This window comes from Phocoena phocoena, chromosome 21, assembly GCF_963924675.1.
Source record: "Phocoena phocoena chromosome 21, mPhoPho1.1, whole genome shotgun sequence".
NCBI lineage: Eukaryota > Metazoa > Chordata > Mammalia > Artiodactyla > Phocoenidae > Phocoena > Phocoena phocoena.
This window is the reverse complement of record NC_089239.1, coordinates 3034735-3062544: the sequence shown is the minus strand read 5'-3', so window position 1 is coordinate 3062544 and position 27810 is coordinate 3034735. Positions and strand designations below refer to the sequence as shown.

General features: G+C 44.0%; 2 protein-coding genes across 2 annotated transcripts in view; one reads left to right on the top strand and one right to left on the bottom strand.

The window, feature by feature from the left end:
• RNF170 (ring finger protein 170) overlaps positions 1-1560 on the bottom strand; it is a 28034-nt gene extending 26474 nt beyond the window's left edge. The window contains exon 1 of the mRNA XM_065899960.1: positions 1431-1560. The gene's annotated coding sequence lies outside the window, so the exon portion shown is untranslated. The remainder of the gene's footprint in view (positions 1-1430) is intronic.
• A 387-nt stretch (positions 1561-1947) lies between these two features.
• HOOK3 (hook microtubule tethering protein 3) overlaps positions 1948-27810 on the top strand; it is a 101991-nt gene continuing 76128 nt past the window's right edge. The window contains exons 1-2 of the mRNA XM_065899914.1: positions 1948-2004; positions 10656-10741. Coding sequence (XP_065755986.1) covers positions 1948-2004; positions 10656-10741 — 143 coding nt within the window. The remainder of the gene's footprint in view (positions 2005-10655; positions 10742-27810) is intronic.

Sequence of the window (27810 nt, the reverse complement as noted above, 5' to 3'; positions counted from 1 at the left end):
TGAGCCATCAAACCTGAGAAGGGAGGCTGAGGTCAACTGTGTCAAAGTCCTAAAAACCAGAGCAGCTGGCGTGAAGGTGCTCACCCATTACAGGCCTTCCAACAAGGCTCCACACCCAAAGACAGGTTACACGGGCATCAGGCTGACTTGATGACTTTACATGCCTAACAAGGGTAATGTTCACTTAAAGTGCCAGGGATCCTTACAGAGATAACCTAGCTTGGAATGTAGAAACTCTGGTTTGACAAAGGTCCAGAGGCACCAAACAAAGGCAGGTGAGGTACATTTTATCACTTCTAAAGGTTTCTCTGCCCTTGGTGTAGGGAATAATGTTTAAAAGACCACTGAGAAGACTTCTGGTAAGATCTTGTACATTCACACAATGAAAAATCTGTTAACTGGGACTCTGAAAAGCATCATGAAAAACTCAATGCTGTCTTGGCAGTTCTGATAGCTCAATGACAAAACCTAGTCTTAACAGGGAAAGGGGGCTCCAGGAACTGCAAACCACAGAAAGGTGTGTCCCGGTAAGTTAACTTTGTTGCACCCCACATAAAAGTTTGGCATCATCTGGTAAAGTGACACACAACCTATAACTCAACAATCCCAGGACTCCAAGGCATATAGCTAAAGAAACTTACACGTTGGTACTAGTCTCTAGGGGTATGAATATTATAGCATTGTTCTTAGTTAGCCCCAAACTGGAACAGCAAAATGCCCATCAACAGTAGCATGGATATACTGTTATATTCATACAGTGGAGTACTAGACAGCACTGAAAATTACCTATGGATCTACACAAACTTACTATGAATGCAAAGCTATAAAATAACACAATGATTCCACTGACAGAAGCTCAACAACAGGCAAAGAAAAACTGTGTTGTTTAGGCATGCATACGTAGGTGGTAAAGAGATAAGGAAAAGCAAGAAAGTGAACATCATAAAAGTCAGTCTAGGGAGGGAACGATGCTCAGAAAGGAACGTGAGGTGCTGGAGGAACTCCTAAGGTATGGGCAGTTCTCTTTGTTTTTACCTGCCTGTTTTATTACTAATTACTCTCTAGGCATGTCCGTTGTGTGCACTTTTCTGCACATGCTGTATCGCCTAACGATTCATCGGTAACCCTGCAGAGGTTCACCCACTGGAACGGGGGCAGCTCGAGGCCGGTCCCCCTGGCCACTGCGGAAGGAAGGACAGGCCCCGGGAACCGTCGCGGTCCCCCGGGCTGACCGGCGACGCACACCCACCCCCGCCTCCCGGGGCTGCGAGGTCCGCGCGGCCCGAGCAGGAGCGGCGGGCTGCCCTCGGCGACCCAAGCCCGCCACGTCGGCCTCACAGCGCCGGCGCCCGGGGCCGCCCGGCTCCCCGCGGAAGGCGCCCCGCCGTCCCGCCCAGGCCGGGGCCCCGCCGGCGCTCGGCCGCGCGTACCTCTGCACCGTGGAGGACACCTCGCCAGCTCCCGGTGACCGAGGGCACAGATTGTTTCCGGGGCTGCCCGCCACCCTCGCGGGCGACCACTGGCTGCCTCCTCCGGGCCGGGTGCGCGGGCACGGCGCACGCGCACTGCCGCGCTTCCGTGAGGGCGCGGCGGTGACCAGCCGGCGGGGAGCGCGCGGGGGCGACACGCAGCGGGCGGCGGGCGCGGCCGTGCGCAGTGCTGGGCTACTGCGGCTCGGGCCGGGCTGGGGTCTCGGCGGGAGCGGGGCTGCGGGGCTGCGGGACTGCAGGTCCGCGGGCGGGGCGGGCGCGCGCGCGCGCGCGCGGTGCCGCGCGGTCCCGACGGGCCGGAGGAGGAGGGGCGCCGGTGACGCTGCGGGTGCCGCTGCCAGCTCCGGACGGAGTCGGCGGCCGGGCGGAGGACGGGCAGGCCGACCCTCGGACGCAGCCCCGGGCCGAGCCGCGGGCTTCCTGGCGAGGCAGGGCGGCCGCGAGCCCGGGCGGGAAGATGTTCAACGTGGAGTCCCTGGAGCGGGTGGAGCTGTGCGAGAGCCTCCTCACTTGGGTAGGTGGCGACGCGGTCCGGAGGCCCCCTCCCCCAGGCCGCCGTCCTGGGATCTCCCCGCGCCCCGGGCGGGCGCCGAGGGCGCCGGTGCCGTCACATCCGGGCCCCGGGGCGGGGGCCGGGACGCCGGTGCGGGCTGAGTCCACGGCGGGAGGCCCGGCCGGGTCCGAGGGAAACTCGGGGGGCCCGCGGGGCCGGGCGGAGGCCGAGGACGGGTGCGGGCGGCGCTGTCACCAGGCGGCACCCCGCGCCTCCGGGGGGCGGGGGGGGGCACCCGAGACCCCGGGCCGACGCTGCCGCCTTTGTTGTCCCGCTCGCCGGGACAGCGCAGCCCTGGAGGGCGAGCGGCGCGGGGCGCGGGGGGAGAGGGCTTGCCGGGAGGGCGGAGGGTAGGAGAAGGACCCGCAGCCCGGCCTCCGCGATAGGAGAGGAGAAAGTGAGCGGCGTGGAGGTGCCTAGGGAAGGTGTTCGAGGTGAAAATAAGTCTGGAAGGTGTAGTGGGACTCGACATTTGGGGGGCAACGTTATGCCATTCTAATTTTAAATTACCAAATGCTTATTAAGATTCTCACATGTGCATGTAAATATATGTTCCGTTCTAATGCCAACAGACGTGCCTTTAGCAGCCTCTTGTACAGGTGGACGTAAAACCCAAGCTTGTGTGTTTCCCTAAGTGCGGTGTCAGTTCCAGGGTTGTGCCTGTGTGTGTATCTACGGGATGAACCTGGTGCTTCTTTGGGGAGCTTTCGTTTTACTCATTGCTAAAACGTTAAATACCACTTTTAGAATGCAGCACTAATCTATTTAGGGAGGTGACTACAGCATTTGTATTAATGTGCAAGGTAAGACACAGATGCCAAACAGATTCAGTTTAGCGGTGCCTTGGGCGATAAGCTTAGATCCCTGGAGTACAGACATCACTGCCCTGTGTGGGGACATTTGGGTGGAATGCTTAGAGGGCCAGTGTCCTAGGCTGGTTGGAACAAACATAATGAAAATAGTCTGAGATTTTCACAATTTGCCTTATGTCACAAATCAAATTATGTTTTCTGAAACAGAATATGTACAAGGGTAGATAGAGCTTGATCTATTCAGTAACTTTTGTATTAGGACATTATTGGCATTTCAAATCGTTTGCAATAATACATAGTTAACATACAGCTTACAACTGTAATGGGTTCCGACTTAAGTGGGGAAATGGGTTCCCCTGCTGCATTTTAGAGAAGAGAAGAAACAGATACGCTGCATAATGTGGCCAAAGTTTGACTAGGTAGGGGAGAGATAAAGGAAAGAATTACCACATTCTTTGATACTGTGGAAGGAATGGATTTGGCAGAGGTTGTAAACAGAAGATTGAGGATCTGAAGATATGCAGTTTTGAGTCTGTACCTCCTTCAGTGCTAGAAAAAAAAGGCAAGAGGGCAAAGATGAGGAAACATTGAATCTGAAGTAGGGTTACATTGTTTAAAGTCTAGAAAGACAAGTCACGGAAACAAAGAGGTGTGTTTGAAGGGCATCTGCCAGAAGGTGGTGGTCAGTGCAGTTATTTGGGTGAGAAATGCTGATAAAAATACAGAGGAAGAATCACAGAGAGAAGTTTGAAGGGGTACTAACAGAAGCACACTATGGCCACATCTATTTAAAATCTGGTAAAATGTTAAGAAAATAGAGATAATCCAGGTTATCAGCTATAGACAGAGGTCAAGGAGTCTGGTTTTGTAGAAGAAAAGGGTTTTTGAAATTTCACTGGAAGGCTCATCCAGGAAAATTTCTGGGGAAGAGATTATCAATGACAAAACTGGAGGGCAGAGTCCAAACAAAGGTGTACAATCCTAAAATTTGGAAACATTTTAAAACGTTGTACATTGAAATGTTTCAAAATAAAGTTGAGGTTAAATGCTGGGTTTGTTCTTTTAGTTATAAAAAGCAGAATATCCCCTGTGCTCAGAACACAGGGGCGCCCCGCGAGGCCCCGGGTCCGCGAGCCCCCGGGTGGGTCCGCGAGGCCCCGAGTGAGTCCGCGAGGCCCCGAGTGAATCCGTGAGGCCCCGGCCTGGCGCACGCAGGACCTCGTGCCCAGAGGTTCCGACGCCCCACGAATCGTCCGACGCCCCGATGCCAACGGTCGCCTCAGCGCCGTAAGCTTCGCATCTACAGACTTCGGGGCCGCCCAGAAGCCAAAGCCCGTCGAAGGTCTGACCCCGCTGACCCGCGAGCATGGGCAGCTACCTGAGCATGTACCTGGGCACGGCCAAGGCCACGCAGCCAGCCCACGCCCGGAAGCGCCGGTCCCCATGGTTCCCATGGACCAGGCCCGCCCGCGGCACCTGCCTCCCGATGGGCCTGGCCGGGCGCCCAATCCTGTGCTACCGCTGCCGCCGCCAGGATCACGGGCTCTGGTTCCGCAGCAGGCGGCGGCTCCCCGCCGCCCTGCGCAACTGGAAGTTCTACCCGGTCTGCGGGTCCTCGGTGCCCCAGGGCTGGAGGCGCCTTCCCAGCGGGCTGCCCCTCCGCACCTCCTCGGGGCTGGGGTTTTCTGGCCATGGCAACGGTTTCACGATGAGGTCCCAGTGGAACGCCCGCCTCTCCTGCCACACAGGAGACAGAGTCTGGTGGACCTCCATACCGCCCCCGTTGAAAGCCTAAGCAACTTGTCCCCGTGTCCGCCCAGCCAGGAGTCCCTGGACCCCTGTGCCAAGGAGACCGCGCTGAGGGCCCTCAGCCGATGAGAGGAAGGACAAAGGCGGCTCGACGGGCCTCTCAGGTCTGAGAGCCCCGAGCCCAGGCTGTTGGTCTTCCGGCCCGTGGTGAGGAATGGAGTGGTCCCTGTCTTTGTGCCCAGGCCGGGGCCTCTGAGAAGAAGCATCTGCGCCGGGTGCAAGCGCCTCCGAGAAGAGGACACTGAGCCCCGGCCTGACAGCAGCCCTGCCTGCCGCCCACCCTGCTGTGAGGCCCCCCCCACCCCCCACCCGCCCAGGGCCCAGTCACAGAGCCTCGCTGGAGAGATGGGGGCGGATCAGCACTCCCGGGCCTGGGCCTCCTGCAGCCTGACATCCCCCTTGAGTCCTGAGAGCCAAGGCCACCTCCTCCTGACACTCAAACCCACATTTCTTTTACCCAGTTGACCCCTGCCCTACCCCTGCCTGAGTCACTGGCACGGACCGCCAGGCCAGCTCCCTCCACTCCAGCCAGGAGCTGCCAAGCGGCAGAGCCACCTCTCCTACCTGCAGAGCCCGCCCCGAGGAAGCACCGCTGATGTCCAGGCCTGCACTCTCTCCTGCCCGCCCACCCTTGCTGCCTTTGCCCCTGAGAAGACCCTTCTCGGAGGACCCTTCTCAGGAAGGCGTGCTTCTCCCCTATTGCCCACTTCATACGCTTTAAAGGTTGTTCTTATTTTAAATAATACTAAAATAGCTTCATTATCCTAAAAAAAAGAAAATTTCTCAGAATACTACTTCCATCCAAATCACTGTTCAAGAATACATGTTTTTTAATACTTAAAAAAGAAAAGCAGAATAAATGTTCATGTGGAACGTGTCTGTGGTAGCTGAAAATGTGCATTCACTCTAGTAGCTCTCCTCATAGCTGAAGGCCAGATGAATGCTGAACACAATTCCAAAACCAAAAGTAAGGGGGGAAAATGCATCCTATACCTTCCTAAGAAAGGACCCCCATTTAGAATAATTTGTTCTAGCCAATAATAAAGTTCTAGCCAACTTGGTTGTGCAGTTTCTTTGCACACAGCCGGTGAGAAGGTAACTGCCACATTCAGCAAAATGCAGGCAGCTGTCAGTGACAGAGAAGACCGGAGAGGTGAAGGTTCAACTTGGGCAGTCTTTGAGCTGACAGCCTTGTATACATCAAGAGCCTCCACATTCAGTTACTGAAGATCATAATTATGGTCCTGAATATCAAATAAAAGTTTATTTTCACTACACAGCATTTAGTTTGAGATCAGAGGTATATAGTACATATAAGAAGTTCTTCCACCAGAAATGGTTAAAATAACAACTCAGGCGCTTAGAGGGATGCCTATTAGCCACCTATGCAGAATTCATTTCTGTGGAACATCTCAGTGTCCCAAATGCAGGATAAATTGCTATTGTATCAGAAAGGTTACTAGCCCAAGAACCAAATGTTCCCCATTTTTGTTGAAAGAGGAATGCTTGTTAAGAGACAAAGTATCATCCTACCAAGGGAAAATGGTTTAAGCTTAAATTCCGAATCAAAGTTTATGCAGTAAGACAGTTCAGCAGGATGTGCTGGAAAGTTTCCACTCTTAACCTCTCCCCACCCTCTGAGTCAAAATGTACTCTTACCTGTTAGGAAAAATCTGCCCTAGGGCTTCCCTGGTGGCGCAGTGGTCGAGAGTCAGCCTGCCGATGCAGGGGACACAGGTTCGTGCCCCGGTCCGGGAAGATCCCACGTGCCGCAGAGCGGCTGGGCCTGTGAGCCATGGCCGCTGAGCCTCCGGACGCAAAAATCTGCCCTACCTATTACACCTGTCAAGCCTAATTTCTTGAATGGTACGTGGAAAGATTGCTCTTTCCTAGGTTTAAGAGACTGAAAAACCAGAAAGAATCTGGAATGCCGCCAACTAATGGCAAGAAGCTAAGTGGAGCCAGAATCATGACCACACAGGTTCAGTACATTTCTTCTGGGAAACCCAGCAACATTAACATATCCTTGTAACTTTCATATTTAGCAGCCTGTAAAATGGCATGTTGGCATTTACAATTAGGGAGAGTATAATTTTTGAGGTGGTATCTCTCCCATTCCATTCTCTCTGTCCTTCCTAACTCTTAGGTCCTCTAATGGAGGAATAAAGGAATCAGATATACAAAAGCATGTATATTTTTTAAAGCTTTAATTTTTTTTTTCAACTGAGGGCCAATATGACATGTTAAGAGTATAGGTTCTGAAATTTGACCACCTGGGTTCAAATCCTGGCTTTGCTTCCTACTAACTGTGGGTAGCTTTGGACAAGAAACTTCACCTATGTTTTGATTGCATTCAATTTAACACTAAGAAATGTTTCCTATGCATTAGTATTGATCAGCATAATTGGAGGGCTCGTTAAAATGCTGACTGCTAGGCCCCAGTTCCTGAGTCTGTAATTCAGTAGGGCTGAGCTAGGGCCTGATAGTCTTCATTTCTAACAGGTTTCTAGGTGGTGCTATTAGTGGCCTGAGGCCTACACTTTGAGAACCACTGCTCCAGAGCAAGGTTTGTTAACCTTATCATTACTGACATTCTGGGCTGGATCATTTTTGTTCTGGGCACTGCTCTGTCATCCTGGTCTCTACCTACTAGATGCCAATAGCACCCACTTAGTTGTTACAACTAAAAATGTCTCATAGGGAGCAAAATTGCCCCTGGTTGACAATCACTACTCTAGAGATAGTAATTCCAGATGATCTCATGCATTACCCTTCTCATGCTTTTGTGGGGGAAGGTGAGGTGGAAGTTGGATGGTGTTAATAGAGCTCCTTGGAATTAAAAGAGAGGTTATGACCCTTCCAGCAGCGTGTCACGCCCTAATGTGGTTAAGTGCAATTATCTTTAAATTTTACTCTACTTATTGGGCTTCCCTGGTGGCGCAGTGGTTGAGAATCCGCCTGCCAATGCAGGGGACACGGGTTCGAGCCCTGGTCCGGAAAGATCCCACATGCCGTGGAGCAGCTAAGCCCACGCGCCACACAACTCCTGAGCCCACGCTCTAGAGCCTGTGAGCCACAACTACTGAGCCTGTGCTATAGAGCCCATGAGCCACAACTACTGAGCCTGCACTCTGGAGCCCGCATGCTACAACTACTGAAGCCTGCACGCCTAGAGTCCGTGCTCCGCAACAAGAGAAGCCACTGCAATGAGAAGCCCGCGCACCGCAACAGAGTAGCCCCTGCGTGCAGCAGCGAAGACCCAAACACAGCCAAAAATAAATAAATAAAATAAGTACATTTAAAAAAAAATTTTTTTTACTGCTGTCCTGAAACACCCCGTAATTTTAACTCAGAATTTATGAGAACTGGTAGGTGAGAGATTTTTTTAAAAATTAAAATACACATACCATAAAGTTCTTTTTAAAGTGCACAATTCAGTGCTTTGTAGTATGATCGCAGGTTGTGCAGCCATCACCACTGTCTAATTCCAAGAACATTTTTATCGCCTCAAAAGGAAACTCCATAGAGAGAGTTTCTCTGGGATCTGCTTTACCTTTATCTCAAAGCAGAGGTGGACATCCTCTAGCCTTCATGAGCGACTATTTACCTCAAGAGCCAATTCAGAGAAAATAATTGTTTGGAAGCCACATTTAAAAAATCAAAATGAAAATAGTTTTAAGTCCCAAGAGAGAAACAGATGGAGTCTTACAAGTAAATTACTTGCATTATTGAATTACCTGCTTTATTGAGCTTTTCCTTATGCTTGGCCAGAGGCAGTTTTCTGATCTTTCATCCTTTACATTTGGTAGTGGGTTTGGATCAGAACCCTTTGGATCAGAGGGTTCCAAATGCCAAACCAGTGCCCCGCCACATAGCATTATTTGATGAACTTGTTAAAAATAGACTCCCAGTCTTCTTCAACTTCCCACATGATTCGGGTGTACACCCAGGTCCGGGAACTACTGCTTAAGACTTTTACAAATACATAATGTCCATTTATTTTCTCTTTAAGCAACACACCCCTCCATAAGGTATTTTTCCCAATTTCTAGATTGAAAAACTGACATGAAATGAGGTAAAGTGGCGTATCCAAGGTCACGCAGCCAGCAGGTTAGGAGCAAAGCTGGGGATGGAGTTAGTTTACATGCAGAGCGTGTTCAGTGGGGGCTGTTCTGGGCCAGGTTGGTGATCAAGAGATGAGTGAGGTGTGGCCCTCACCTGTGGTCTTTTTCATTCTAAGCCTACAAGAAAGAGATGAATTCAGCAACTGTAAAACGAAAGTGGGTGCTTATTTCTTTTCAAACTACATTGTTATTGACGAGGCGACTGGAGAGAGTGTGGAGTGAAATTCAGTATCATTTCCTACAGATGATGTTTATTTGGTCCATTTATTCAGTTACTAACGATATATTGAACCTCTGCATGTATAAGGTTAGTGTCAGGGGCTAGCCTGCAAGGGCCCTCTTTTCATTACCTCTCCCAAGTAGACACCTAAGTAGAAATCACCTGCTATGTGATCTTTAAGGCCATTTCCTTAGTTTCCGCCGCCATAACCATCTCAACCCACAAGACTGTCAAAAATATGAAGAAGCTGCTGACAGCACTTGTTAATAGTTCTTTTTTTAAAGATTTGATAGATGACACGGCACAGAGAAGTGGACGCTCACCAGCTGTTAGTAAATTGCTACAGCACTTGTTCAGGGCAGTTTGGCAATATTTATCAAAAACCTTAAAACGCTCATACACTTTGATCCAGCAAATTTACCTCTAGGAATATAACCCTGTAAGTAAAAATGTATTGAAGGCAGATGGTCCCCTAACCATTATTTGCCGGGTTTCCATTGTCATTACCTAGTTTGACCTCATGTGTTAGCATACAAACCTATTAACATAGGTCTCCCTGCCTATTCCCTGCAAGCCTTTCTTCATACTGCAGCTGCTGTGATCCTTATACGATGCAGATCTCATGGCCTCACCCTCCTGCTTAGAATCCTTTGCTTTCTCTCCTTGCTCTGAGGATGAAGTCCTAACGTGACTTGAGAGGTTTTGCACAACGATGCTTCCTTCTTTAACCCTGTCTTTCCCTGTTCTACTCTCTTCCCTGTTTTATCTCTTCTTCTGATTCCCATACTCCTCCATTTTACAACCTATAAACTGCAGAGCATGGCTTGTGTCTATCTATTCTCAGTGATTTATTGCCTTCTAAGTCCTGGTTGTGCTACTGAGTAGAATCATTGCTGGTTCAGCTGTATTATTATCTTGCTCAGAAATAATTTCTACTAATTCTCAGCTATGTTACGTTAGTTCTGATTCATAATACATTGAAAATCAAAATGAACTGAATATCTAACCTAACTGTGTGATTTCTACATCTGTATAAAGATATTTTGGTTCTGAGTAAAAGAAATCTCAGCTTGGCCGGGCACAAAGAAGAAATGTATCTCACATAATAGGAGGCCTCAAGGTTTTTAGTTTAGTGGCTCACTTTTGGCCTCAAGGACCCCGTTCTTTCTGTTCCTCTTCTCTGCCATCCACTGCATTGGCCTCATCCTAACGGTCAACAAGATGACTGCTTGTGGCAATTGAAGCAACCAGCATGCTTATTCACACCAAGGGGAGGTTGGCTTTTCTTTCCCGGAAGCCCAAGTAAGCCTCTGTTTGCATCTGTTTGGTCCAAATTGTCTTTGCCTGTGCACCCATGAGCCAGTCACTGGCAGAGGGGATGACGGTACCGTGACTTTCTTAGATGGTTATCTGTGAGGAGGGTGAATGCGGGGAAGCCACCCAGTGTCCACCACCTTCTCTCTTTTACCAAAAGGAAAAAATTGCAATAGCAAGCTGCAGGAAACTTCCCGTGAGGGAAAACATTTCACAGTGTTCTGCTTTTTAAAACGTATTCAACTCCCAAGATGAGGTAGAAGAAGTCTAAGAATTCTTCTATATGGTTAACCATGGAATCTTTTTTCCTTTTTTTTAATTTCCTTTTTCCAGATCCAGACATTTAATGTGGATGCACCATGCCAGACCGTGGAAGATTTAACGAATGGGGTTGTGATGGCCCAGGTTCTCCAAAAGATGTAAGAATAAATTGCTTTATCTTTTTGTATCTTATTATACCTGGCTATTTATTAGATTGAAAATATGGGCAAAAAAATAAAGTGCTCGCATGAAACACGTGTTGCATGGAGACCGAGAACTGAGCAGCACAGGTGGTTCCGGCAGCCTGTGCTTGTTTAGGCACAGATGGACCGGCTGCAGGGGTAGTTAGGGCTGCAATTGCTGCAGTACTCCAACGGTTTCAGCAGAATTCTTTCTTCCTGTGGTTTTCAGTGTAAGCTTGGCAGACATTTTCCTGTTAGCGTCCAGATTTTGCCATCATAGAAGGATCTGAGAGGTTTACTCTGTCTTTAGGGCTCTGCTCAGACGTTGTCTTACCAGCGAGGCCCTCCCTGCCCACCCCTAGAAAATAAGCGATAGCCATGCCCTGTGCTCCGTTTCCCTTTTAACCTTCCGTACGCTTCTCAGAAGTAGGTAACACCACATCGTATACCATGTATTTTGCTTGCTTATTTGTTACCTGCTGCTTCCCCCCACACCCGTCTGCAGACAGACAGACAGACAGACAGACAGACACACACACACACACACACACACACACACACACAGTGTAAGCTCCACCTAGAGGCAGGGTGAAAACATAATAGTTGTAAAATTGATATTGTATGGCTGTCTTCAACTTTTGACCTAGGAATTTTTCAAATAGAGGATTACCTGTGAATTTAAGATGTCAGTAAGTTTGATGTGATTTGGGGGATACTTCTGTCTTTTGAAGCCCTGAGCCCTTGTCAGCCTGAGACACTAAAGAATTTACATGGGACTTGCTGAGATTTCCTGCAGCTCTGTTGAGAATCCGTATCATCGCTAAAGGATTCTTGCCGTTGCTCCCCTTGCAGTGAGCTGTGTAGAGCTGCCCGTCTGGAAGCTTCTCAAATGCCTGCATTTCAGAGAATCTACCTGCCTTTCACACTGGCAGTTCATGTTTGAAAACTATAGCTTGCTGTACCTTTCTTCTGCACCTTACATCTCTCCAGACATATAGGCATGCAGACTTTCTGGCAGAGCTCAAGAAGGCTCGCTTGAAACTGACCAGCCCGGGTTCTAGCACAGAGAAGAGCGGTCCTGTGATTTTCGTGGACACTTTTGAGTGGTGCCCTAATAACGCTTAGCTTTTGAATCGTCTAGAGCAGCGGTCCCTAGCCGTTTTGGCACCAGGGACCAGTTTCGTGGAAGACAGTTTTACCATGGATGGTGGGGGAGTGGTGATTCAGGCGGTAACGTGAGCGATGTGGGGGATGGTTCAGGCGGTAATGCGAGTGATGGGGAGGTTGGTTCTGGCCGTAACGCGGGTGATGGGGAGGTTGGTTCCGGCGGTAATGCGAGCGATGGGGCTGATGGTTCAGGCGGTAATGCGGGTGATGGGGAGTGATGGGGAGCGGCAGATGCAGCTTCGCTTACTCGCTTGCCACTCACCTCCTGCTGGTAGTGGTCCACGGCCTGGGGGTTGGGGACCCCTGGTCTAGAGAGTTTCAGTGCAGTTCTTAATAAAAATTATTTGTGGGCAAGTGGGCCTAGCTACGTGAGCTTTCCAGGTGTGTGTCATTAAATGAATTTTTTGCTTGTTAGTTTGGGTAGGATTTCTATTGTAGAAACCAGAAGAAAGACTGTATGAATATATTATTTTACCAGATCAGGATCATAACATGCATTATGTTCTGCAGAGTGGTTATTTCTCATTTACGAAAGTCTTGTGGGCATATTTCTCATCAATATTTAGTTTTTTACATTTTTTTCCCAAAACGCATTCCTTTTTTCCTTTTGTTGTGGTATAATGTAGACCAAAAAGCATCCTAAAAGAAGTGATTACTTTGTGTGTAGTATGTATATATCGTATGTATATGCACACATGTATACACACGTCCATGTAACCACCACCCAGACTGAACTACATAACATTTTGAGCCCCCAAATAGTCCCCCTCATGCCCCTCCCTAATCCATACCCCTTGCCTCAAAGATAGCCATGGTTCTGATTTCTACACCATCATTCTTATAAGTGGAATCATGCAGTTTATACTCTTTTGTGTTTGACTTCTTTCACTCAACATAATGTCTGTGTGATTCATTCATGTTGTTTTATATTGTCTATTTAAATAATTGTATAACAGCTTCACAGAAGCTTCCTCCTTTGTCAGTTTGATGTTTATTGAACGGCTACTCTGCATCCAGCACTGGTGATGCAAGGCTGAGCCACAGTCCACAGGGTAATTGTGTTCAGAGAGTTTATAACCTGGGGAAAAACAGATGTTAAATGACCAAGGAAACAAAACTGCTAGTATAACAAGTGCTACAGAGAAATTGTGAAAATTTCTAAGTTAGCAGTTGTCTCCCCAGGTCTAGCATTCAGAAGAGTCCAAACCAGATATATCAATTTGGGTGTTTCTTAATTGAAGCCATGAGTGTGGATTAAATCACTCAGGGAAGAGTATAGGGTAAGAAGAAAACTGTGTAGCCTGAGCCTTGAAGAACTCTGACGTTTAGTTGTTGGTTAGAACATCTACCAGCAGAGGGACCAGAGAGGCACAGGGAAAGCCAGTAGAGTGTGGATGCTGAGAGAAATAGCAGATCTCTTCATTTAAGCCCATAAATGGGCTTACAGTATGTTTTATTTTTTGAAGGAGAGGGTGTGGCTTCTTTCATGCAACATAAAATTTTGAGATTTATTCATGTTGTTGCCTGTCTTAATATAGTCCATGCATATTCCATTGTATGGATATACCACAATCCATCCATCCGTCGGCTGCTGAGGAACTCCTGGGTTATTGTAGTTTGGGGCTGTTAGAAATAGAGCTGCTGTGAACATCAGTGTCTACATCTTTGTGTGGGCACATGCTGCCATTTCTCTGGGGTGAAGTTCCAGCTAGGGGTGAAATGGCTGCAACATGTGGCAGGTGTAAGTTTAATATTTAAGAAACTACCAAACTGCTTCCAAAGCGGATGTACCATTTATGTTTTTACAAGCAGCTTGTCAGTGTTCCAATTGCACCATGGCCTCACCAGCACTTGCTGGGGTTGCTCTTTTTAATTATAACCATTCTAGTGGCCGTCTAGTGGTGCTCATTGTAGATTTTATTTGTATTTCTATAATGACTAGTGATGTCGGGAATCTTTTCTTGTATTTCTTGTATTTATATACATTTACTGTATATATATATATATATATATGCATACATATATAGATCTTCTTTGGTGAATTGTTTGCTGTAATCTTTTTTTGTTTGTTTTTAATTTCTGGGTGTGCAAGCCCAGTGCCCCACCATGACTCTGGGATCTGGGACATCCCTGGGACTGTGGGACCCTCTGAGGGGCGGCTGGCCAGACCGTGTCCACACGCTGGTGGCCACACGCTCACGTCCGCACACTTCCCCACCCACGGGCACTGGGTCAAGCCAATGAGGCACAGGTGGGGTTAGGAGTTTGTGGCCACACCTGCCTTTGAATCTTGGCTGTCCCTTAATAGATGCTTGACCTTGGGCCCATAACCTTCCTGTACCTCAGTTCTCTTATCTGTAAGTTGGGGAAACTACCTATATGTTTAGAGTACCTGGAGCATAGTGAGCTTACAAGAAATTTTAGCTGTTGGTATTATTTCAGTTAGCTAAAGGCATCATTAAACACTGTTAACAGTGTATTCTTTCATTTATCAATATAGGAATTTTGAAAATGTTTATGTTTACTTACATTTTATTGAAGTATACTTGATTTACAATGTGTTAATTTCTGCTGTACAGCAAAGTGATTCAGTTATACATATATATTCTTTTTCATATTCTTTTCCATTATGGTTTATCACAGGATATTGAATATCATTCCTTGTGCTATACAGTAGGCCCTTGTTGTTTATATACATAGTAGTTTGTCTCTGCTAATATCAGTCTCCTAATTTATCCCCCCCCCCACCTCCTTTCCCCTTTGGTAACCATAAATTTGTTTTCTACGTCTATGAGTCTGTTTCTTTTTTGTAAATAAGTTCATTTGTATCATGTTTTAGATTCCACTTATAAGTGACATCATATGGTATTTGTCTTTCTCTGTCTGACTTAATTCACTTAGTATGACAGTCTCTATGTCCATCCGTGTTACTGCAAATGACATTATTTCATTCTTTCTTATGGCTGAATAATATCCCATTGTATGTATGTACCACATCATCTTTATCCATTCATCTGTTGATGGACACTTAGGTTGCTTTCATGTCTTGGCTATTGTGAATAGTGCTGCTGTGAGCATTGGAGTGCATGTATCTTTTCCAATTAGAGTTTTCTACAGATACATGCCCAGGAGTAGGATTGCTGGATCGTATGGTAGTTCTATTGATATTTTTAGAATACTGTTCTCTATGGTGGCTGCCCCAGCTTATACCAACAGTGTAGGAGAGTTCCCTTTCTCCACAACCTCTCCTGTTTGCTGTAATCTTTTGCCTATTATTTATTTATTTTTATTAGAATATAGTTGCTTTACAATATTATGTTAGTTTATACTGTACAGCAAAGTAAATCAGCTATATGTATCTATATGTATACATATATCCCCTCTTTTTTGGATTTCCTTCTCATTTAGGTCACCACAGAGCATTGAATAGAGTTCCCTGTGCTATACAGTAGGTTCTCATTAGTTATCTGTTTTATACATAGTATCAGTAGTGTATATATGTCAATCCCAGTCTACCAATTCATCCGACCGCCCCCCTTCCCCCTTGGTATCCAAACATACATCTGTGTCTCTATTTCTGCTTTGTAAATAAGATCCTCTATACCAATTTTTTCAGATTCCACATATATGTTTTGATATATGATATTTGTTTTTCTCTTTCTGACTTACTTCACTCTGTATGACAGTCTCTAGGTCCATCCATGTCTCTACAAATGACCCAATTTTGTTCCTTTTTATGGCTGAGTAATATTCTATTATATTTATATATCACATCTTCTTTATCCATTCCTCTGTTGATGGACATTTAGGTTGTTTCCATGTCCTGGCTGTTGTAAACAGTGCTGCAGTGAACATTGAGTGCATGTGTCTTTTTGAATTATGGTTTTCTTCGGATATATGCCCAGTAGTGGGATTGCTGGGTCACATGGTAGTTCTATTCTTAGTTTTTTAAGGAATCTCCATACTGTTCTCCACAGTGTCTGTATCAATTTACATTCCCACCAACAATGCATGAGGGTTCCCTTTTGTCCACAACCTCTCCATCGTTTACTGTTTGTAGATTTTTTGATGATGGCCATTCTGTGGTGTGAGGTGATACCTCATTGTAGTTCTGATTTTGCATTTCTCTAATAATTAGTGATGTTGAGCAACTTCTCATGTGTTTGTTGGCCATCTGTATGTCTTCTTTGGAGAAATGTCTATTTAGGCTTTCCGCCCATTTTTTGATTGGGTTGTTTGTTTTTTTGATATTTAGCTGCATGAGCTGTTTGTATATTTTGGAGATTAATCCTTTGTCAGTTGCTTCAGATGCAAATATTTTCTCCCATTCTGAGTGTGTCTTTTCGTCTTGTTTATGGTTTCCTTTGCTGTGCAAAACATTTTAAGTTTAATTAGGTCCCATTTTTTTATTTCTGTTTTTATTCTCATTACTCTAGGAGGTGGGTCAAAAAACATCTTGCTGTGATATGTGTCAAAGAGTGTTCTGCTTATGTTTTCCTCTAAGAGTTTTATAGTGTCTGGCCTTACATTTAGGTCTTTAATCCATTTTGAGTTTATTTTTGTGTATGCTGTTAGGGGGTGTTCTAATTTCATTCTTTTACATGTAGCTGTCCAGTTTTCCCAGCACCACTTATTGAAGAGGCTGTCTTTGCTCCGTTGTATATTCTGGCCTCCTTTGCCATAGATTAGGTGACCATACGTGTGTGGGTTTTTCTCTGGGCTTTCTATCCAGTTCCATTGATCTATATTTTGTTTTTGTGCCAGTACCATACTATCTTGATTACTCTAGCTTTGTAGTATAGTCTGAAGTCAGGGAGCCAGGTTCTTCCAGCTCCATTTTTGTTTCTCAAGATTGCTTTTGCTATTCGAGGTCTTTTGTGTTTCCATACGAATTGTAAAACTTTTTGTTCTAGTTCTGTGAAAAATGCCATTGGTAATTTGATAGGGATTGCATTGAATATGTAGATTGCTTTGGGTAGTATAGTCATTTTCACAATATTGATTCTTCCAATCCAAGAACATGGTATATCTCTCCATCTGTTTGTGTCATCTCTGATTTCTTTCATCAGTATCTTATAGTTTTCTGCGTACAGGTCTTTTGCCTCGTTAGATAGGTTTATTCCTAGGTATTTTATTCTTTTTGTTGCAGTGGTAAATGGGATTGTTTCCTTAATTTCTTTTTCTCATCTTTCATTGTTAGTGTATAGGAATACAAGAGATTACCGTATATTAATTTTTTTTTAAACATCTTTATTGGGGTATAATTGCTTTACAATGGTGTGTTAGTTTCTGCTTTATAACAAAGTGAATCAGCTATACATATACATATGTTCCCATATGTCTTCCCTCTTGCGTCTCCCTCCCTCCCACTCTCCCCATCCCACCCCTCCAGGCTGTCACAAAGCACAGAGCTAATATCCCTGAGCCTTGCAGCTGCTTCCCCCTAGCTATCTACCTTACTACGTTTGTTAGTGTGTATATGTCCATGACTCTCTCTCGCCCTGTCAAAACTCACCCTTCCCCCTCCCCATATCCTCAAGTCCGTTCTCCAGTAGGTCTGCGTCTTTATTCCTGTCTTACCCCTAGGTTCTTCATGACATTTTTTTTCCCTTAAATTCCATATATATGTGTTAGCATACGGTATTTGTCTTTTTCTTTCTGACTTACTTCACTCTGTATGACAGACTCTAGGTCTATCCATCTCATTACAAATAGCTCAATTTCATTTCTTTTTAAGGCTGAGTAATATTCCATTGTGTATATGTGCCACATCTTCTTTATCCATTCATCCGATGATGGGCACTTAGGTTGTTTCCATCTCCGGGCTATTGTAAATAGAGCTGCAATGAACATTTTGGTACATGACTCTTTTTGAATTTCAGTTTTCTCAGGGTATATGCCCAGTAGTGGGATTGCTGGGTCATATGGTAATTCTATTTGTAGTTTTTTAAGGAACCTCCATACTGTTCTCCATAGTGGCTGAAACAATTCACATTCCCACCAGCAGTGCAAGAGTGTCCCCTTTTCTCCACACCCTCTCCAGCATTTTTTGTTTCTAGATTTTTTGATGCTGGCCATTCTGACTGGTGTGGGATGATATCTCATTGTAGTTTTAATTTGCATTTCTCTAATGATTAATGATGTTGAGCATTCTTTCATGTGTTTGTTGGCATTCTGTATATCTTCTTTGGAGAAATGTCTATTTAGGTCTTCTGCCCATTTTTGGATGGGGTTGTTTGTTTTTTTGTTATTGAGCTGCATGAGCTGCTTGTAAATTTTGGAGATTAATCCTTTGTCAGTTGCTTCATTTGCAAATGTTTTCTCCCATTCTGAGGGTTGTCTTTTGGTCTTGATTATGGTTTCCTTTGCTGTGCAAAAGCTTTGAAGTTTCATTAGGTCCCATTTGTTTATTTTTGTTTTTATTTCCATTACTCTAGGAGGTGGGTCAGAAAGGATCTTGCTGTGATTTATGTCATAGAGTGTTCTGCCTATGTTTTCCTCTAAAAGTTTGATAGTTTCTGGCCTTACATTTAGGTCTTTAATCCATTTTGAGCTTATTTTTGTGTATGGTGTTAGGGAGTGATCTAATCTCATACTTTTACATGTACCTGTCCAGTTTTCCCAGCACCATTTATTGAAGAGGCTGTCCTTTCTCCACTGTACATTCCTGCCTCCTTTATCAAAGATAAGGTGTCCATATGTGCGTGGGTTTATCTCTGGGCTTTCTATCCTGCTCCACTGATCTTTCTGTTTTTGTGCCAGTACCATACTGTCTTGATTACTGTTGCTTTGTAATATAGTCTGAAGTCAGGGAGCCTGATTCCTCCAGCTCCGTTTTTCGTTCTCAAGAGTGCTTTGGCTATTCGGGGTCTTTTGTGTTTCCATACAAATTGCGAAATTTTTTGTTCTAGTTCTGTGAAAAATGCCAGTGGTAGTTTGAGAGGGATTGCATTGAATCTGTAGATTGCTTTGGGTAGTAGAGTCATTTTCACAATGTTGATTCTTCCCATCCAAGAACATGGTATATCTCTCCATCTATTTATATCATTTTAATTTCTTTCATCAATGTCTTATAATTTTCTGCATACAGGTCTTTCATCTCCTTAGGTAGGTTTATTCCTAGATATTTTATTCTTTTTGTTGCAATGGTAAATGGGAGTGTTTTCTTGATTTCACTTTCAGATTTTTCATCATTAGTATATAGGAATGCCAGAGATTTCTGTGCATTAATTTTGTATCCTGCTACTTTACCAAATTCATTGATTAGCTCTAGTAGCTTTCTGGTAGCATCTTTAGGATTCTCTATGTATAGTATCATGTCATCTGCAAACAGTGACAGCTTTACTTCTTCTTTTCCGATTTGGATTCCTTTTATTTCCTTTTCTTCTCTGATTGCTGTGGCTAAAACTTCCAAAACTATGTTGAATAAGAGTGGTGAGAGTGGGCAACCTTGTCTTGTTCCTGATCTTAGTGGAAATGCTTTCAGTTTTTCACCATTGAGGATGATGTTTGCTGTGGGCTTGTCATATATGGCCTTTATTATGTTGAGGAAAGTTCCCTCTATGCCTACTTTCTGGAGGGTTTTTATCATAAATCGGTGTTGAATTTTGTTGAAAGCTTTCTCTGCATCTATTGAGATGATCATATGGTTTTTCTCCTTCAATTTGTTAATATGGTTTATCACATTGATAGATTTGCGTATATTGAGGAATCCTTGCATTCCTGGGATAAACCCCACTTGATCATGGTGTATGATCCTTTTAATGTGCTGTTGGATTCTGTTTGCTAGTATTTTGTTGAGGATTTTTGCATCTATGTTCATCAGTGATATTGGCCTGTAGTTTTCTTTCTTTGTGACATCCTTGTCTGGTTTTGGTATCAAGGTGATGGTGGCCTCGTAGAAGGAATTTGGGAGTGTTCCTCCCTCTGCTATATTTTGGAAGAGTTCAAGGAGGATAGGTGTTAGTTCTTCTCTAAACGTTTGATAGAATTCACCTGTGAAGCCATCTGGTCCTGGGCTTTTGTTTGTTGGAAGATTTTTAATCACAGTTTCAATTTCAGTGCTTGTGATTGGTCTGTTCATATTTTCTATTTCTTCCTGATTCAGTCTTGGCAGGTTGTGCATTTCTAAGAATTTGTCCATTTCTTCCAGATTGTCCATTTTATTGGCGTAGAGTTGCTTGTAGTAATCTCTCATGATTTTTTTTATTTGTGCAGTGTCAGTTGTTACTTCTCCTTTTTCATTTCTAATTCTATTGATTTGAGTCTTCTCCCTTTTTTTCTTGATGAGTCTGGCTAGTGGTTTATCTATTTTGTTTATCTTCTTAAAGAACCAGCTTTTAGTTTTATTGATCTTTGCTATCGTTTCCTTCATTTCTTTTTCATTTATTTCTGATCTGATTTTTATGATTTCTTTCCTTCTGCTAGCTTTGGGGTTTTTTTTGTTCTTCTTTCTCTAATTGCTTGAGGTGCAAGGTTAGGTTGTTTATTCGAGATGTTTCCTGCTTCTTAAGGTGGGCTTGTATTGCTCTAAACTTCCCCCTTAGAACTGCTTTTGCTGCATCCCATAGGTTTTGGGTCATTGTGTCTCCATTGTCATTTGTTTCTAGGTATTTTTTTATTTCCTCTTTGATTTCTTCAGTGATCACTTCATTATTAAGTAGTGTATTGTTTAGCCTCCATGTGTTTGTATTTTTTACAGATCTTTTCCTGTAATTGATATCTAGTCTCATGGTGTTGTGGTCAGAAAAGATACTTGATACAATTTCAGTTTTCTTAAATTTACCAAGGCTTGATTTGTGACCCAAGATATGATCTATCCTGGAGAATGTTCCATGAGCACTTGAGAAAAACGTGTATTCTGTTGTTTTTGGATGGAGTGTCCTATAAATATTAAGTCCATCTTGTTTAATGTATCAATTAAAGCTTGTGTTTCCATGTTTATTTTCATTTTGGATGATCTGTCCATGGGTGAAGGTGGGGTGTTAAAGTCCCCTACTCTGAATGTGTTACTGTCGATCTCCCCTTTTATTGCTGTTAGTATTTGCCTTATGTACTGAGGTGCTCCTATGTTGCGTGCATAAATATTTACAATTGTTATATCTTCTTGGATCGATCCCTTGATCATTATGTAGTGTCCTTCTTTGTCCTTTTTAATAGTCCTTATTTTAAAGTCTATTTTGTCTGATATGAGAATTGCTACTCCAGCTTTCTTTTGGTTTCCATTTGCATGGAATATCTTTTTCCATCCCCTTACTTTCAGTCTGTATGTGTCTCTAGGTCTGAAGTGGGTCTCTTGTAGACAGCATATATAAGGGTCTTGTTTTTGTATCCATTCAGCCAATCTGTGACTTTTGGTGGGAGCATTTAGTCCATTTACATTTAAGGTAATTATCGATATGTATGTTCCTATTCCCATTTTCTATATTGTTTTGGGTTCGTTATTATAGGTCGTTTCCTTCTCTTGTGTTTCTTGTCTAGAGAAGTTCCTTTAGCATTTGTTGTAAAGCTGGTTTGGTGGTGCTGAACTCTCTCAGCTTTTGCTTGTCTGTAAAGGTTTTAATTTCTCCATCAAATCTGAATGAGATCCTTGCTGGGTAGAGTAGTCTTGGTTGCAGGTTTTTCTCCTTCATCACTTTCAGTATGTCCTGCCACTCCCTTCTGGCTTGTAGGGTTTCTGCTGAGAGATCAGCTGTTAACCTTATGGGGATTCCCTTGTGTGTTATTTGTTGTTTTTCCCTTGCTGCTTTTAATATGCTTTCTTTGTATTTAGTTTCTGACAGTTTGATTAATATGTGTCTTGGAGTATTTCTCCTTGGATTTATCCTGTATGGGACTCTCTGTGCTTCCTGGACTTGATTAACTATTTCCTTTCCCATATTAGGGAAGTTTTCAACTATAGTCTCTTCAAATATTTTCTCAGTCCCTTTCTTTTTTTCTTCTTCTTCTGGAACCCCTATAATTCGAATGTTGGTGCGTTTAATGTTGTCCCAGAGGTCTCTGAGACTGTCCTCAGTTCTTTTCATTCTTTTTTCTTTATTCTGCTCTGCAGTAGTTATTTCCACTACTTTATCTTCCAGGTCACTTATCTGTTCTTCTGCCTCAGTTATTCTGCTATTGATCCTATCTAGAGTGCTTTTAATTTCATTTATTGCGTTGTTCATCATTGCTTGTTTCATCTTTAGTTCTTGTAGGTCCTTGTTAACTGTTTCTTGCATTTTGTCCATTCTACTTCCAAGATTTCGGATCATCCTTACTATCATTATTCTGAATTCTTTTTCAGGTAGATTGCCTATTTCCTCTTCATTTGTTAGGTCTGGTGGGTTTTTATCTTGCTCCTTCATCTGCTGTGTGTTTTTCTGTCTTCTCATTTTGCTTATCTTACTGTGTTTGGGGTCTCCTTTTTGCAGGCTGCAGGTTCGTAGTTCCCGTTGTTTTTGATGTCTGTCTCCAGTGGCTAAGGTTGTTTCAGTGGGTTGTGTAGGCTTCCTGGTGGAGGGGACTAGTGCCTGTGTTGTGCTGGATGAGGCTGGATCTTGTCTCTCTAGTGGGCAGGTTCACGTCTGGTGGTGTGTTTTGGGGTGTCTGTGGCCTTATTATGATTTTAGGCAGCCTCTCTGCTAACGGGTGGGGTTGTGTTCCTGTTTTGCTAGTTGTTTGGCATAGGTTGTCCAGCACTGTGGCTTGCTGGTCGTTGAGTGAAGCTGGGTGCTGGTGTTAAGATGGAGGTCTCTGGGAGATTTCCACCGTTTAATATTATGTGGAGCTGGGAGGTCTCTTGTTGACCAGTGTCCTGAAGTTGGCTCTCCTACCTCAGAGGCAGAGCCCTGACTCCTGGGCTGGAGCACCAAGAGCCTTTCATCCACACGGCTCAGAATAAAAGGGAGAAAAAGTAGAGAGAATTAGTAGAAGTATGAGGAAAGAAAGAAGGAAAGGAGGAAAGGAAGGAAGGAAGGAAGAAAGAAGCAAAGAAGGAAACAAAGGAGGGAGGGAGGGAGGAAGGAAGGAAGGAAGGAAGGAGGGAAAGAAGGAAAAAAGACAAAGAAAGAAGATACAGTAAAAATAAAATAAAGTATAATATAGTTATTGAATTAAAAAAATATTTAGAAAAAAAAAAAGGGACGGATAGAACCTTAGGACAAATGTTGGAAGCAAAGCTATACAGAGAAAATCTTACACAGAAGCGTACACATACACGTTCACAAAAAGAGGTAAAGGGGGAAAAATCATAAATCTTGCTCTCAGAGACCACCTCCTCAATTTGGGGTGATTCGTTGTCTAAAGGAGGGAAGGAAGGAAGGAAAGAAAGAAAGAACGAAGGTAAAGTATAATAAAGTTTTTACAATTAAAATTAATTATTAAGAAAAAATTTTTTTTAAAAAAACCATGGACAGATAGAGCCCTAGGACAAATGGTGGAAGCAAGAGTATACAGACAAGATCTCACACAGAAGCATATACGTACACATTCACAAAAAGAGGAAAAGGGAAAAAAATCATAGATCTCGCTCCTAAATTCCCCCTCTTCAATTTGGGATCATTCCTTGTCTATTCAGGTATTCCACAGATGCAGGGTATATCAAGTTGATTGTGGAGCTTTAATCCGCTGCTTCTGTGGCTGCTGGGAGAGATTTCCCTTTCTCTTCTTTGTTCTCACAGCTCACAGGAGCTCAGCTTTGGATTTGGCCCTGCCTCTGCGTGTAGGTCGCTGGAGGGCGTCTGTTTTTTGCTCAGACAGGACGGGGTTAAAGGAGCCGCTGATTCGGGGGCTCCGGCTCACTCAGGCCGGGGGTTGGGGGATGGGGGAAGGAGGGGCACTGCGTGCGGGGCGGGCCTGCGGCAGCAGAGGCGGCGTGACGTTGCGGCAGAGGCCGGCGTGATGTTGCACCAGCCTGAGGCCCGCTGTGCGTACTCCCGGGGAAGTTGTCCCTGGATCCCGGGAACCTGGCAGTGGCGGGCTACACAGGCTCCGCGGAAGAGAGGTGTGGAGAGGCTCGCACACAGGCCCCTTGGTGGCGGCAGCAGCAGCCTTAGCGTCTCCCGCCCGTCTCTGGGGTCCGCGGTTTTAGCCGCGGCTCGCGCCCGTCTCTGGGGTTCGCGCTTTTAGCCGCGGCTCGCGCCCGTCTCTGGGGTCCGCGCTTCTAGCCGCGGCTCGCGCCAGTCTCTGGAGCTCCTTTAAGCAGCGCTCTTAAACCCCTCTCCTCGCGCACCAGGAAACAAAGAGGGAAGAAAAAGTCTCTTCCCTCTTCGGCAGGTGCAGGCTTTTCCCCGAGCTCCCTCCCGGCTAGTCGTGGTGCACTAACCCCTTCAGGCTATGTTCAAGCCACCAATCCCAGTCTTCTCCCTGCGCTCCGTCCAAAACTGAAACCCGAGCCTCCGCTCGCAGCCCCGCCCGCCCCGGCGGGTGAGCAGACAAGCCTCTCAGGTTGGTGAGTGCCGGTCGGCACCGATCGTCTGTGCAGGAATCTCCCCGCTTTGCCCTCCGCACCCGTCGCTGTGCACTACTCCGCGGTCCCGAAGCTCCCCCCTCTGCCTCCCGCAGTCTCCGCCCGCGGAGGGGCTTCCTAGTGTGTGGAAACTTTTCCTCCTTCACAGCTCCCTCCCACTGGTGCAGGTGCCGTCCTTATTCTTTTGTCTCTGTTTTTTCTTTTTTTCTTTTGCCCTACCCAGGTACGTGGGGAGTTTCTTGCCTTTTGGGAGGTCTGAGGTCTTCTGCCAGCCTTCAGTAGGTGTTCTGTAGGAGTTGTTCCACGTGTAGATGTATTTCTGGTGTATCCGTGGGGAGGAAGGCGATCTCCGCGTCTTACTCTTCCGCCATCTTCAAGGCGTATATTAATTTTGTATCCTGCAACTTTACTAAATTCATTGATTAGTTCTAGTAGTTTTCTGGTGGCATCTTTAGGATTTTCTATGTATAGTATCATGTGATCCGCAAACAGTGACAGTTTTACTTCTTTGCCAATTTGGATTCCTTTTATTTCTTTTTCTTCTCTGATTGCCATGGCTAAGACTTCCAAAGCTATGTTAAATAATAGTGGCAAGCGTGGGCACCCTTGTCTTATTCCTGATCTTAGTGGAAATGGTTTCAGTTTTTCACCATTGAGGACAATATTGGCTGTGGGTTTGTTGTATATGGACTTTATTATGTTGAGGTAGGTTCCCTCTATGTACACTTTCTGGAGAGTTTTTATCATAAATGGGTGCTGAATTTTGTCAAAAGCTTTTTCTGCATGATTGTATGGTTTTTATTCTTCAACTTGTTAATATGGTGTATCACATTGATTGATTTGCGTATATTGAAGAATCCGTGCATCCCTGGGGTAAATCCCACTTGATCATGGTGTATGATCTTTTTAATGTGTTGTTGGATTCTGTTTGCTAGTATTTTGTTGAGGATTTTTGCACCTATGTTCATCAGTGATATTGGCCTGTAATTTTCTTTTTTTGTGATATCTTTGGTTTTGGTATCAGGGTGATGGTGGCCTCGTAGAATGAGTTTGGGAATGTTCCTCCCTTTGTAATTTTTTGGAAGAGTTTGAGAAGGGTCTGTGTTAGGTGTTCTGTAAATATTTGATAGAATTCACCTGTGAAGCCATCTGGTCCTGGAATTTTGCTTGTTGGAAAATTTTTAATCACAGTTTCAATTTCATTACTTGTGGTTGGTCTGTTCATATTTTCTAATTCTTCCTGGTTCAGTCTTGGAAGCTTGTACTTTTCTAAGAATTTGTCCATTTCTTCCAGGTTGTCCATTTTATTGGCATATAGTTGCTTGTAGTAGTCTCATGATCCTTTGTATTTCTGCGGTGTCAGTTATAACTTCTCCTTTTTCACTTCTAATTTTATTGATTTGAGTCCTCTACCTTTTTTTCTTGATGAGTCTGGCTAAAGGTTTATCAATTTTGTTTATCTTCTCAAAGAACCAGCTTTTAGTTTTATTGAGCCTTGCTAGTGTTTTTTTGTTTCTCTTTCATTTATTTCTGCTCTGATCTTTATGATTTCTTTCCTTCTACTGACTTTGGGTTTTGTTTGTTCTTCTTTCTCTGGTTCCTTTAGGTGTAAGATTAGATTGTTTTTTTGAGATTTTTCTTGTTTCTTGAGGTGAGATTGAATTACTATAAACTTCCCTCTTAGAACTGCTTTTGTTGCATCCCATAGGTTTTGGGTCATTGTGTTTTCATTGTCATTTGTTTCTAGTTAGTTTCTTATTTCTTCTTTGATTTCTTCAGTGATTTCTTGGTTATTTAGTAGCATATTGTTTAGCCTCCATGTGTTTGTGTTTTGTACAGTTTTTTTCCTGTAATTGATTTCTAATTTCATAATGTTGTCGGAAAAAATGCTTGATACGATTTCAGTTTTCTTAAATTTACCGAGGCTTGGTTTGTGACCCAAGATGTGATCTATCCTGGAGAATGTTCTGTGTGCAGTTGAGAAGAAAGTGTATTCTGCTGGTTTCGGCTGGAATGTCCTGTAGATATTAATTAAGTCTATTGGTCTAATGTGTCGTTTAAGGGTCGTGTTTCCTTATTAATTTTCTGTCTGGATGATCTATCTGTTGGTGTAAGTGGGGTGTTAAAGTCCCCCACTATTACTGTGTTACTGTCGATTTCCCCTTTTATGGCTATTAGCATTTGCCTTATGTATTGAGGTGCTCCTCTGTTGGGTGTATAAATGTTTACAATTGTTATATCTTCTTCTTGGATTGATCCCTTGATCATTATGTAGTGTCCTTTGTTGTGTTTTGTGGGTTTTTCCTATTTTTTAATTGAATTGTTTTCATCTTATTAAATTTAGAGTTCTTTATATATTCTAAATACAAGTTCTTTCTCAGATGTATGTTTTAAAATATTTTCTCCCAGCCTGTGGCTTCCCTTTTTTTTTCTTAATAGTGTCTTTGCAGAGCAAATATTTTTAAAGTTTTAATTATTAAATACTTATTATTTAATATATTTTTTTAAGTTCACTTTTTTTTTTTAATTGTATTAAGAAACCTTTACCAAACTCAGGGTCTCTAAGATTTTCTCCTCTGTTTTCGTCCAGAAGTATTATAGTTTTAATGCTTATATTTAGGTCTATGACGCATTCTCAGTTACTACTTTTTGTGTATGATATAAGGGTCTCTCTTTTTTTTGCACTATTTATTGCAAAGATTCCTTTCCCATATTTTCAGGATTTTGATTATGTTGAACTGTCTAATGACTGGACAGACAACATCCATGGATGATTAGATTCTTGTTCATTGAAGTAATTTTTAATAATAGATCAGGCACTGAAAACACTTAAGATGTAGTTTATCCTTTTACATCTATATACCAACAAATACAAAATGAAAACATTTTCTTGAGGGGGCCCTTAAGTTTTTAGGGACCTGTGACTCTTAATATTATCAAAACTCAAATTTATAGAATTTTCTTTCCTATTTTCTACTTCTTGGTTTGAAGAAAATTAACATTAGCCTTTGTAAAGATTTTTACAAAGCAGCACCCACTTTGGAGAGCACAGCATGTTCTATGTGAGACAACAAGAACTTGAGCTGACTGTTTATGCTGTAAAACCTGTGATTCTTGGTGAACCTATGGTACACCTGCCAGAGAACAATCACTGCTTTGCACTGATCAATTTCGGGCCTGAAAGAATCCTCTTCTCCCGTAACAGCACTGCCTCTGCAGGCTTCTAAGTAAGGCTGTTTCTTCTTCATGTACCACTTGGCTTAGCATGGTGCCTCGTCAGTGCTGCTTCCAGGCCGTTCCCCTCACATCTTCCCTAACACCCCCCAATTTTGAGTCTTATGACATCATCCCTCTCGTTTCTCAGCAGCTTTGGATCCAGGCATCCTGCTGCTCTTTCCAGTACCACCCTTGCTGAAATTCCTGGGGACTTGGA